This window comes from Danio aesculapii, chromosome 9 (genome assembly GCF_903798145.1).
Source record: "Danio aesculapii chromosome 9, fDanAes4.1, whole genome shotgun sequence".
NCBI classification, from domain to species: domain Eukaryota; kingdom Metazoa; phylum Chordata; class Actinopteri; order Cypriniformes; family Danionidae; genus Danio; species Danio aesculapii.
This window is the reverse complement of record NC_079443.1, coordinates 53,209,496-53,222,733: the sequence shown is the minus strand read 5'-3', so window position 1 is coordinate 53,222,733 and position 13,238 is coordinate 53,209,496. Positions and strand designations below refer to the sequence as shown.

General features: G+C 36.8%; 1 protein-coding gene across 3 annotated transcripts in view; it reads left to right on the top strand.

Moving 5' to 3' along the window:
• The window catches only part of mid1 (midline 1), a 105,777-nt gene that overhangs the window by 81,186 nt on the left and 11,353 nt on the right, over nt 1-13,238 (top strand). For all 3 annotated transcript variants that reach the window (XM_056465979.1, XM_056465978.1, XM_056465977.1), the window contains exons 4-6: nt 1,821-1,928; nt 2,186-2,334; nt 5,205-5,332. In XM_056465979.1, the coding sequence (XP_056321954.1) occupies nt 1,821-1,928; nt 2,186-2,334; nt 5,205-5,332 (385 nt within the window). The remainder of the gene's footprint in view (nt 1-1,820; nt 1,929-2,185; nt 2,335-5,204; nt 5,333-13,238) is intronic.

Here is a 13,238-nt window from a genome sequence, read left to right as displayed (position 1 = left end):
ATGTATTCACTTTATTTATTTTATTAAAAAAATTTATTTATTTATTTTAATTATTTAATTATTTATTTATTTATTCATTTATTCATTTTATTTATACATTTTTATGTATTAATTTTATTTATTTATTTATTTATTCAATTTATTTATTTATTTGTTCATTTTATGTATTAATTTTATTTATTTATTCTATTTATTTATTTATTTGTTCATTTTATGTATTAAATTTATTGATTTATTTTATTAATTTTATTTATTTATTAAATTTATTTATTTGTTCATTTTATGTATAAATTTTATTTATTTTATTAATTTTATTTATTTATTAAATTTATTTATTTGTTCATTTTATGTATAAATTTTATTTATTTTATTAATTTTATTTATTTATTTGTTTAATTATTTAATTATTTATTTATTCATAATTTTTTATGTATTAATTTTATTTATTATTTATTTATTCGTTTTATTTGTTTATTTAATTAATTGTTTTTTTGTATATTTACAAAACACACACGTCTTTATTCATTCATTTTCTTTTCGGCTCAGTCCTTTTATTAACCTGGGGTTACTACAGCGGAATGAACCGCCAACTTATCCAGCAGTTTTATGCAGCCGATATATATATATATATATATATATATATATATATATATATATATATATATATATATATATATATATATATATATATATATATATATATATATATATATATATATATATATATATATATATATTAGTTTGCATGTTCTCCCCATATTGGTGTGGATTTCCTTCAGCCTTGTGGTGCTCCAGTTTACATGTGGTACAGGTCAATTGGGTAAGCTAAATTGTCCGTATTGTATGTGTGTGAATGAGTGTGTATGGGTGTTTCCCAGAGATGGGCGTAAAACATATGCTGGATAAGTTGGCGGTTCATTCTGATGTGGCGACCCCTGATTAATAAAGCGACTAAGCAGAAAAGAAAATTAATGAATATTAATTAATGTATTTATTTATTTATATTTTCACTCATCACTAACATATTTGTAATGCAAATATTACTCTATATTTTCACTTAGATTTTGAAATGCATCATCTCTATTTACCATATTATTGAAACCTTTTTACAATTTATATTCACTTATTTATTCTCATGCAAAATATATTTATTGTTTTATATGAAGTATATCAACACAAGATATTTATATTTAATATAAAATATGTTTTATTTACAACCAAAACAGCACTTTTTAGAGCATTAACGTATTGATGATATCATTGTTATTTTTGTACAGTGTTTTTAATTCCCATTTTATTTGGATTATATTGTTGTGATGTAAACATTCATGTAATAGAGCCGTTTCACAAGACCTATGACGTGTTTAACTGTCATTATAATCTTAAATCTAGGAAAGTTTACAATATTTTGACTGTTATAAAAATCGTATGAACATTAGTTTGTGTTTATGTATTTATTATATCATCTTTACTTAAAATTACGACAAACTAATGATCGCTTATGCAAGATGTGTGTAATGCGGTGTGTATGGGTAAATCTGACGTTATTCTCTCATCTGGCTGCCGTTATCAGTCTCACACTATTGTTTTCCTCTTTCTGAAAGTCTTGATAACTCCATCCTGGAGTTTTTCTGTTGTTATTTCAGCAAATAGGATTGTAAATAAAGTGATTTGTTGTACTCTCCCATTCACTGCGTTTACCAACTATGACGAGTTCTGCTGCTGAGAAACACGCACATGTGGAAAGGCTTCGTTGTTCAGCATCTCGATTGTTGCTGTTGTGCTTATAGTTTTTATTATTTAATGTTTTGTATTTCCAGCACAATGCGGCTCATCAGGAGAGTAAGCTGACGGAGGAGTGCGACACACTGATCAACATCGTCCAGCAGAGGCGACAGATCATCGGCACCAAGATCAAAGAGGGAAAGGTGATGATGTCAGCAGCATCTGCATTTACATCTGTGTTTACACACTGCACACTATAGTAGAGAGGTAGTGGGATATTTGCCCGCATTCTCCATTCACATACGCACACACACACGGACGCACAATCAAATGCATGTGCACACACACGCATGAATTCGCAAATTTGCACACACAGACAAACACACACCAAACACACGTACACACACACACACACAATGTTCTGTTTTGATTCTCATAAGCTGTATGTGTGTGTTTGTAGGTGGTTCGCTTGAGAAAGCTGGCTCAGCAGATCGCCAACTGTAAGCAGTTTGTGGAGAGATCGTCCTCGCTCATCATTCAAGCCGATCAGGCCCTGAAGGAGACGGATCACGCTCGATTCCTGCAGATGGCTAAGAGCATCTCCGAGAGGTGAAGAAACACCACACGCTAAAACATCAGTCTACAGAAGGGCTAAACCATTTCAGAAAAGGATCTAATTGCTATTAGATAATTGCTATTAGATAATTGCTATTGCTTTTGTTTTGTGTTTTGTGTTTTGTTTCGTTTTGTTTTATTTTTCGTTTTGTTTTGTTTTGTTTTTTGTTTTGTTTTTCGTTTAATGTTTTGTTTTGTTGTTTTGTTGTTTTGTTTTGTGTTTTTGTTTTGTGTTTTTTGTTTTGTTTAGTTTTTGTGTTTTGTTTTTCGTTTTGTTGTTTTGTTTTGTGTTTTTTGTTTTGTTTTTCGTTTAATGTTTTGTTTTGTGTTTTTTGTTTTGTTTTGTTTTTCGTTTAATGTTTTGTTTTGTGTTTTTCGTTTTGTTTTGTTTTGTTGTTTTGTTTTGTTGTTTTGTTTTGTTTTTCGTTTAATGTTTTGTTTTGTGTTTTGTGTTTTTGTTTTGTGTTTTTTGTTATGTTTAGTTTTTGTGTTTTGTTTTTCGTTTTGTTGTTTTGTTTTGTGTTTTTTGTTTTGTGTTTTTTGTTTTGTTTTTCGTTTAATGTTTTGTTTTGTGTTTTTCGTTTTGTTTTGTTTTGTGTTTTGTTTTTCGTTTCATTTTGTTTTGTTTTTTGTGTTTTGTGTTTTGTTTTTCGTTTAATGTTTTGTTTTGTTTCATGTTTTGTTTTGTGTTGTGTTTTGTGTTGTTTTGTTTTTCGTTTCGTTTCCTTTTGTTTTTTGTTTTGTTTTGTTTTTCGTTTCATTTTTTGTTTTGTGTTTTGTGTTGTTGTGTTTCATTTCGTTTTGTTTTTTGTTTTTCGTTTTGTTCGTTAAATTTTTTGTTTTGTTTTTTGTTTTTCGTTTTGTTTTTCGTTAAATTTTTTGTTTTGTTTTTTGTGTTTTGTTTTGTTTTTCGTTTTGTTTTTTGTTTTTCATTTTGTTTTTCGTTTCATTTTTTGTTTTGTGTTTTGTTGTGTTTTTCATTTCGTTTTGTTTTTTGTTTTTCGTTAAATTTTTTGTTTTGTTTTTTGTGTTTTGTGTTTTGTTTTTCATTTCATTTTTTGTTTGGTTTTTTGTGTTTTGTTTTGTTTTGTTTTGTTCAATTTTTTAGACCAGTATTGGGTTCGGGATATAATCAGCCCAGACTCAATGAAAATACATGCTTCAGCCTACATTTTGCGAAATGTAAAATACATTGCTCCAGGTACATTTTGTTGCACTTTTCAGATCACAAATCCACTGTCTAAATTTTTGTGAACCTAAAATATATTACTTGGGCTAAATTTTGTTGTACATTTCAGATGATGAATTTAGTAGACGGCATTATCTTCTTCTGAGGATTTGAAATGTCATATAGGGTGCATTTCATTGCACGTTTCAGATGAAAAATCCACTAGAGGGTGACGTTCAGATGACGAATTAAAACAGAGGGTTGTGCCTAAATTCCTGCGAATGTAAAATATGTTACTTAAGGTACATATCTTGAACATTTCAGATGACAAATCGACTAAAGGTCGCCGTCTAAATGTCTGCGAATCTAAAATAGGTTATCTGGGGTACATTTTGTTATACGCTTTAGATGACGGATCCGCTAGAGGGCATTGTTTCCTTTTAATTAAATCTATAATACGTTACTTACAGCGTGTCCTAACAACACGTGAGACACAATAAAATATATCTTTTTCATGTTAAAATCAGTTTTTGTCCTAACCATCTGCAACAGCGATCCACAAAAGTTAAATATCACGGCAGGACAATAGCATTAAATACTATGACAGTGATCACCTCAGGTACAGATTATGTGCTTTATTCAGTGTTAAATGCTACAAATGTGAGTTTAAATACCATTTTACGTGTCATTTACTGAAAGCAGCAGCAGGTAGTTCACCTCAGATCTTGAAAATAAAAGAATTAGCAGACGCTTTGAAAATAAAAGTCAGAACTGAGACTCATCAACTCCAGTCACTCAGTAGCCTATTAATAATGTTAAAGTGCTTTAATATGTATTAATGAGATTAAATTTCTTTGGGAGTGCAGTGACTGCTATTTAAATGTTCCTAAACGCATTAAGTTTTGTACAGACAGAAAAATTGCTTGTCGCTGGAATATTGTCATGTGTTGTTAGAACACAGTGTTATGGTATGTTTTGTTGCACATTTCCGATGACAAACCCACTAGAGGGCGCTGTCTACATTTTTGGAAATCTAAAACGCGTCTTTTCTAGAGTTTGAGCAATTTTATCATCTCCAATGGTGGTGTGCGGCTTGTGCATGCAAGTGGCGTGACCCGCCTACGCATTCCAGATGCACAAAGTTGAATGAAATTGTCAAACGTTGACTGGTCCACGATGATAAAAAGGTTGGGGACTACTGACTTAAGGTACATTTATTGGACATTTCAGATGACAAATCCCCTAGAGGGCGATGTCTACATATTTCTTAATCAAAAAACGTTACTTAGGGTATGTTTTTTTGCACATCTCAAATGACAAATCCACTAGAGGGCGCTGTCTAGATTTTTTTTAATCTAAAATGTCACTTAAGGTACATTTGTTGCACATTTCAGATGACAGATCCACTAGAGGGCGCCGTCAATTCCTTTGTGATTCTGAAATACGTTACTGTTTTGTTGCATGTTTTAGATGTACGTCCTTCTTGCACATATCCAGGTGCATATTTTAAACCATTTCTGAGCGACGTGTCTTGCATTTATAAATGAAAAGTGTGCATTCTGTGTGAAACGCTTCTAACTCTTGCTTTCTAACACTTTTGCAGTTTAAAAATCATGTTTTATAATGTCGTAATATTATTGCAAATGCAGTTAGTCATTGTTTTAACCCATGCATGTCATGTTTTTGTAAATTGTAGAGTCTCCATGGCGACTGCGTCCTCGCAGGTTTTGATCCCTGAGATAAACCTGAACGACACATTTGACGCATTTGCATTGGACTTCTCCAGAGAGAAGAAGATGCTGGAAGGTCTGGATTACCTGACAGGTTAGTTTACAGTCAAATGCGTTGACGGCTTCAAATCAATGCAGAATGTGCACTTCTCTTCTTTTGGTATGCTTTAGGGATGGGCGATATCTTACAGTTTGCAATTACACTAGTTAAAATAAAATAAATAAATAACTACAATAAAATCTAATAATGAAATAAAACATTTATCTGTGCCAAAACTAGTAGTAATCTTGTCTAAAGATGAAGCTTTATATTGAAGTTTACAGTGATTCTGCATCTCAGCATGAAGGAAACATATTTACATGTTTTTTGATGTCACGAGTGTCTCTCTCAGGTCCTGTATTGTGAAAGATGGCAGACGGCAGACACATGAGGCATAACAAACACAGATTGGATCTGACTTTTGTTTATTTCTTTGCCAACTGCTCACTGCTGCTGTGCATCGTGCTAATAATAATCAAATCATCCACATTTGTGCCTTATGTTTGCTCAGTGGCCACTAAAACATGTCTTCTTCATATTAGTACATGACACTTTAAAATCAGCAACATGTTCACCTACTTTAAATCCCTTATGTAATCGATGAGTAGAGATAGCTAATCACACACACACGTTTTGGTCATGTTCTGAAATGACCAAGTTCTGGCAATTATTATTTAAAGGGCACCTATGGTAAAAAATCTACTTTTCAAGCTGTTTGGACAGACATATGTGCATGTATGGTGTATAGACCGTCATATTGGGGTGATATAAACACACCCAGTGCTTTTTTTTCAATTTAACAACATAAAAAACGGTGGACCAATTGGAGCGGTTTTCAGACCGACCGCAACTTTACGTAGGAGAGTGGTCCCCCCGCCCACCAATATTGATTGACAGGCGCGTCATCATATCCTCAGTTTGTTGATTCACGTCCGCCATTTTCAGCGTGAGTCGAAGCGATATCACTAAAGGAACACGCTAGCTCTATTTTTAGATGCAAGGCTCATTGGGCTCAACACAAGATCAATATTCTCCACATTATCGCTCTAATCAGAATTATTGGTTGTATCTTTAGGTAGGTTTGCAAACATGTGTACTTCTCATTGAGTCTACCTTATACTTCAGCCGTTTGCATTTCTCACGATCCCAGAATCAGAATCAGAATCGGTTTTATTGCCAAGTGTGCTTCACACACACAAGGAATTTGTTTTGGCTACAGAAGCTTCCAGTGTACATAAAGTGACAAGTGACAACACAAAATAATCTGAAAAAATAAAATAATAATAATAAAAAATGATAAACATTAAACAGATGCGGTTAGTGAAGAAACCTGGATGTTGAGTTGTATGTACAGATTGTTATAAATATACAGGTTATAAGGTGCTGTGTACAAGTGCGAATGTAGAAAGTATTGCATTGTATATTGATATAAGGTGCTGTGTACAAGTGCGTATGAGAAAGTATTGCACATATTTACGGCACAGTAGGGGAATATTTAACTGTTCATAAGGTAGACAGCCTGAGGAAAGAAACTTTTCCTGTGTCTGGCTGTTTTTGTGCTTGGTGCTCTGAAGCGCCGACCAGACGGTAACAGTTGGAACAGGTAGTGTGCTGGGTGTGAGGCGTCCAGAGTGATTTTGCGAGCCCTTTTACTCACTCTGGAAGAGTACAGTTCTTGAAGTGTAGGAAGGGTAGTGCCAGTGATTCGTTCAGCAGTCCGGACTATTCGCTGTAGTCTACGGAGGTCAGTTTTGGCAGCTGAGCCGAACCAGACGGTGATTGAAGTGCAGAGGATGGATTGGATGACAGCTGAGTAGAACTGTACGAGCAGCTCCTGTGGCAGGTTGAACTTCCTCAGCTGACGAAGGAAGTACAGTCTCTGCTGGGCTTTCTTCACAATAGAGTCTATATGAGTGTCCCACTTCAGATCCTGAGAGATGGTGGTGCCCAGGAACCTGAATGACTCTACTGCAGCCACAGTGCTGTTCATGATGGTGAGTGGGGGGAGTGCAGGGGGGTTTCTCCTGAAGTCCACTATCATCTCCACTGTTTTGAGCGTGTTCAGCTCCAGGTTGTTGTATCTGCACCATAACGCCAGCCGCTCCACCTCCTGTCTGTATGCAGACTCGTCACCGTTCTGGATGAGGCCGATAACAGTAGTGTCGTCTGCAAACTTAATGAGTTTGATGGAGGGGTCTTTTGCAGTGCAGTCGTTGGTGTACAGGGAGAAGAGCAGTGGAGAAAGAACACATCCCTGGGGGGCACCAGTGCTGATGGTGCGGCTGTCGGATGTGATTTTGCCCATTCTGACTAGCTGCTGTCTATCTGTCAGAAAGCTGGTGATCCATTGACAGACAGAGCTAGGAACAGAGAGCTGGGCCAGTTTGTACTCAAGCAGTGATGGGACGATGGTGTTAAAGGCAGAACTGAAGTCCACAAACAGAATCCTTGCGTAGTTCCCTGGTTTGTCCAGATGTTGTAGGGTATAATGCAGTCCCATGTTGACTGCATCATCCACAGACCGGTTTGCTCTATAGGCGAACTGCAGGGGGTCCAGCAGGGGTCCAGTGATGTCCTTCAGATATGCTAGCACCAGTCTTTCAAATGACTTCATGGCCACAGATGTTAAGGCCACAGGTCTGTAGTCATTGAGTCCTGTGATCTTTGGCTTCTTTGGGATTGGGATGATGGTGGAGCGCTTAAAGCAGGATGGAACTTTGCGCTGTTCCAGTGATCTATTGAAGATATGTGAGAAAATGGGAGCCAGCTGGTCAGCGCAGGTTCTCAGACAGGCTGGTGAGACACCATCTGGCCCTGGTGCTTTCCTTCTCTTCTGTTTACTGAAGATCTGACGCACATTTTCCTCACTGATCTGAAGAGCAGGGGGGGAGAGGAAGATGGCTGGAGGTGTTGATGGCTGTGTAGGGCGATGGTCCGGGCTGTGTTGATGTGGTGTTGATGGCTGTGTAGGGAGATGGTCCGGGCTGTGTTGATGTGGTGTTGATGGCTGTGTAGGGAGATGGTCCGGGCTGTGTTGATGTGGTATTGATGGCCGTGTAGGGAGATGGTCCGGGTGGGTGTGAGGTGTCTGGTCATAGGTGTCAAACCTACAGTAGAACATATTCAGCTCGTTTGCAATATGTTTATTGCTGTCGATACTGGGGGACGGTGTCTTGTAATTAGTGAAATCTTTTAAGCCTCTCCACACTGATGCAGGGTCGTTAGCTGAAAACTGGTTTTGCAGCTTTTTGGCATAGCTTTTCTTAGCCACACCAATCTCCTTTGTCAATGTGTTCCTGGCCCGATTGTACAGGATCCTGTCACCACTCCTGTAAGCATCCTCTTTGGCCTGACGAAGCTGTCTGAGTTTTGGTGTGAACCATGGTTTATCATTGTTAAATGACAAGTAGGTCCTGGTAGGGATGCATAACTCCTCACAGAAACTGATGTATGATGTTACAGTCTCTGTGAGCTCGTCCAGATCTGTGGCTGCAGCTTCAAAAACATCCCAGTCAGTGCATTCAAAACAGGCTTGTAAGACCTGCTCTGTGTCGTTGGTCCATCTCTTGACAGTCCTTAATACTGGCTTAGTAGTTTTAAGTTTTTGCCTGTAAGTTGGTATAAGATGAACCAGGCAGTGATCGGAGAGTCCTAGAGCTGCTCTGGCGACGGAGCGATATGCATCCTTTATTGTGGTGTAGCAATGGTCCAGAATGTTATTGCCTCTGGTGGGGCATGTAATGTGCTGTTTGAATTTAGGCAGCTCATGTGTGAGTTTTGCCTGATTAAAGTCCCCAAGTATGATAAAAGCAGAGTCCGGGTGTTGTTGTTCTGTCTCTGTGATCAGATCAGCCAGCTGTTGCAGCACAGTACTCACGTGTGCTTGCGGTGGAATGTAAACACAGACGAGAATGAACGAGGAAAACTCTCTTGGTGAATAAAACGGCTTACAGTTAATGAAAAGCACTTCCACATCAGGACAGCACATCTTCTTTAACACAGTTACATCCGTACACCACCTTCTGTTGATGTAAAAGCATGTCCCACCACCGCGCGTTTTGCCCGTTGACTCCGTATCGCGATCTGCTCTGTACAGCTGAAAGTCCGGTAGGTTTAATGCGCTGTCCGGAATGGCTTCGTTTAGCCAGGTTTCCGTGAAACACAGGACAGCAGAGTTGTTAAAGTTCTTGTTTTTGCATGTGAGCAGAAGTAGTTCGTCCATTTTGTTAGGAAGAGAGCGGAGATTCGCCAGGTGAATGCTGGGCAGCGCCGTTCTGAAGCCGCGCTGTCTTAGCCTGACGAGCGCGCCGGCTCGCTTCCCACGCTTGCGCGTCTTGTAGCGTTTCCACAATGCGGCTGCTCCGCCGACTACAATGTTCCGCAAAACGCCACAAAAATCAAAATCCAGTTCTTGATTAGTTGGTGTGCACTGCCGAATGTTCAGCAGCTCGTCCCTGGTGTAACTGATCGTGTTTGACAAACATAAAACAGGACAGACTAACAAAAACAGTGCAAACACTGGAGAGCCCCCCGCCGAAGTGGCCATCCGCGGCGCCATCTTGATGAGGTCATTCACAGAAGCTCCCTGTGATCTTAACTAGCATGCGTTTCAGAATTATAAACATAGGTTTCTATCAGGGTACACTCAAGTCGACGGCTGGGCGCCGCGGACCGCTGCAGAAACCTATGTTTAGAATACAAAAATGCGTGACGCGACGATTCGGGACACTTCATGTTTCTGCCGCGCCACAGAGAGTGTCTGGTGTGTCGTGTCGCGGCTTCGAGCGGCACATCCGGTGCCTCAGTCAAAGTTAATTCAGTGTGCGTGGTTATTAGTTTCTGTGTACAAGCTCGGCACTTGAAACTAACACACAGTTGGCTGAAAAACTGTACAAAGACACATATGATGTTGTACTCTCTGCTTGGTCTGTGTCCGAGTCGTACATGTACGACTGAATGCTGATCCTCTCTCTCCTTCCTCTCTGAGTCTGCCTGTCTGTGTTGCAAACGCAGAGCGGGTGAGCTCATGGCCCCGCCCCCTTGTTACGTTGGCGGGAAGCCGAAACTAATTTACATGTGAAGCAACACACCCATAAATCAGCGAGCTGTGGACACGCCCCCAACATGACACTTTTTAACACATTATAATAAAACAATCTGAATTGTGTTTTAAACTGAACCTAAACTGGCACACTCAGAAGAGCCAGAATATTAATATTAAATCAGAAAAAAAGAGGTAAACCATGTGCCCTTTAATTTCTTTTCAAATGTTTTGCATGTATCAATTGACTCCTGCCCTATTGTAGGAATATTTGGTTTAATTACAGATCCCAGTTTAGACAATAATACCAGAAGTATGTTTTTTTTTTTTCAACAATTATTGCTAGACGTCTTATACTGCTTAAATGGAAAGACTAACGTTTAATCATTGGTAGGGCCAGACGGAATCTTGGTAAAAATTGGTAATCTTGGTAAGTATTTTGGTAAAAATCTGTGGATTTCTACTGAGTTATTTTGGGAGTATCATAACTAAAACCTTAATATGTGAAATAAAAAATAATATCTTTTTAACTTTTATTTAATGTTGAAAATGCAAATCCAATTAGATCCACTTTATTTGGTGAACAAAGCAAGTCTCTGATATAATATCTCTAATAAAATACAGAAAATATTACTGTACAAACTGCATTGTACATAAATCAGATGAACATTTTCATATTAGTCAATAATATTACTGAAATTAATTCAAAAACTGAATAAATATGAATTGTGCGTGCAAGTGGCGTGACCCGCCTGCGCATTCCAGATGCACAAAGTTGAATGAAATTGTCAAACGTTGACTGGTCCACGATGATAAAAAGCTTGGGGACTACTGACTTAAGGTACATTTATTGGACATTTCAGATGACAAATCCCCTAGAGGGCGCTGTCTACATATTTCTTAATCAAAAAACGTTACTTAGGGTATTTTTTTTTGCACATCTCAAATGACAAATCCACTAGAGGGCGCTGTCTAGATTTTTTGAAATCTAAAATGTCACTTAAGGTACATTAATTGCACATTTCAGATGACAGATCCACTAGAGGGCGCTGTTTACATTTTTGTAAATCTTAAATATGTCACTTAAGGTACATTTATTGCACATTTCAGATGACAGATCCACTAGAGGGCGCTGTTTACATTTTTGTAAATCTTAAATATGTCACTTAAGGTACATTTATTGCACATTTCAGATGACAGATCCACTAGAGGGCGCCGTCAATTCCTTTGTGATTCTGAAATACGTTACTGTTTTGTTGCATGTTTTAGATCTACGTCCTTCTTGCACATATCCAGGTGCATATTTTAAACAATTTCTGAGCGACGTGTCTTGCATTTATAAATCTGTGGATTTCTGCAGAATTATTTTGGGAGTATCATAACTAAAACCTTAATATGTGAAATAAAAAATATTATCTTTTTAACTTGTATTTATGTTTACAATGCAAATCCAATTAGATCCACTTTATTTGATAAACAAAGCAAGTCTCTCATATAATATCTCTACTAAAAGACAGAAAATATTACTGTACAAACTATATTATACATAAATCATATCAACATTTTCATATCAGTCAATAATATTACTGTAATTAACTTAAAAACTGAATAAATGTAGATTTACACACGTTTACACAAGTAAATAAACAGAATCAATGATGGGCTAAAATCTGCAGAATTCTGCGTGCGCAGATTCCGTGTGGGCGTACTCATTGGATTAGGGATCTTTTGTACCATCTTACAATGAAGAAGATTCGGTACTCCACCAAAGGTTGCAGTCAAAAATGTTATGTTTGTTTTTATTTTTAATTTAATTTTAATTTAATTTAATTTAATTTTTTTTAAAGCGAATGGATCCAACTTAATATTTGCAGTTTGTTTATTTGTTTCTCACATATTTTCCTTCCCTCTGATTTATTTTATTTTAAGTTTATCTAAATTATTATATTTTTTATTTTAAATTTGCTAAGCCTATTGTGATTCATTGTGTGCGTATATATATGTACAATAGATGAGTGAACATATAAGGGAACTTGTATCTACTTGTATTGTAGGTATATATCATGACATGATGTAAAACACATTAAAAATGGGCTTAATATATAGTATAGAAACGCTGGAGTAGGGCAGGGGGCTCTGTTGGAGCAAAGAGCATTTGTCTCTGTTTTTCAAATATTTTTAAAATTGATGTTTTATTGACCAAGATGTGAATAAAAAGATCTGAACAGAAAAAAAAAACATGCCACTTTACATATCTGGGCTTGATTTATAATTCAATTGGCCTCAGTCTTGGGTTTTTGACAACTTCTAATTAACTTCACATTAAGATGTGTGTATGTCATGACTGTTATTTATTCTGGTTTTAATTTCCATTGGCCTGGATTTTGACAACATGGCAACCCCAGCGTGACTGATGATTGGCACAAATGAACTTCACGTTAAGCTTGACAAATGTGACCAAACAAAAGTTGATCTTCATAACAGTTACGTTATGGATTGTAAAGCCAACACAATGTTGGTGAAAGAAAGTCTGGCGTACTGTTTAGGGTGGATTTAGAGGCTCTCTCTCACAGGCACAGCGCCACCTAGTGTTTGTTTTATTGAATGTGTTTTAATTCATTAAAATTAATGTGCAACTTTCTTAATTTCTCACGTTTTCTTTCAGGTTCTCTTAATGTGTTTGTGTTGTGAGGTTTTGCAACACATTTTCTGTTAAGCCGATGAAGATCTTTCATAATTTGTTGGTGTGTTTTTGGCATGTGTTTTATTAAATTGCAACTCTCTCAGCCACCGTAAATATGTTCACTGAACATGATTCTGCAGAAATGTTATGGTATTTTAATGTTTTAGAAGAGTCAAAAACGGATATACAGCATCTTTAAGCTCTGCAGTGGCTCCACAAATCTCATGTGTGTTTAC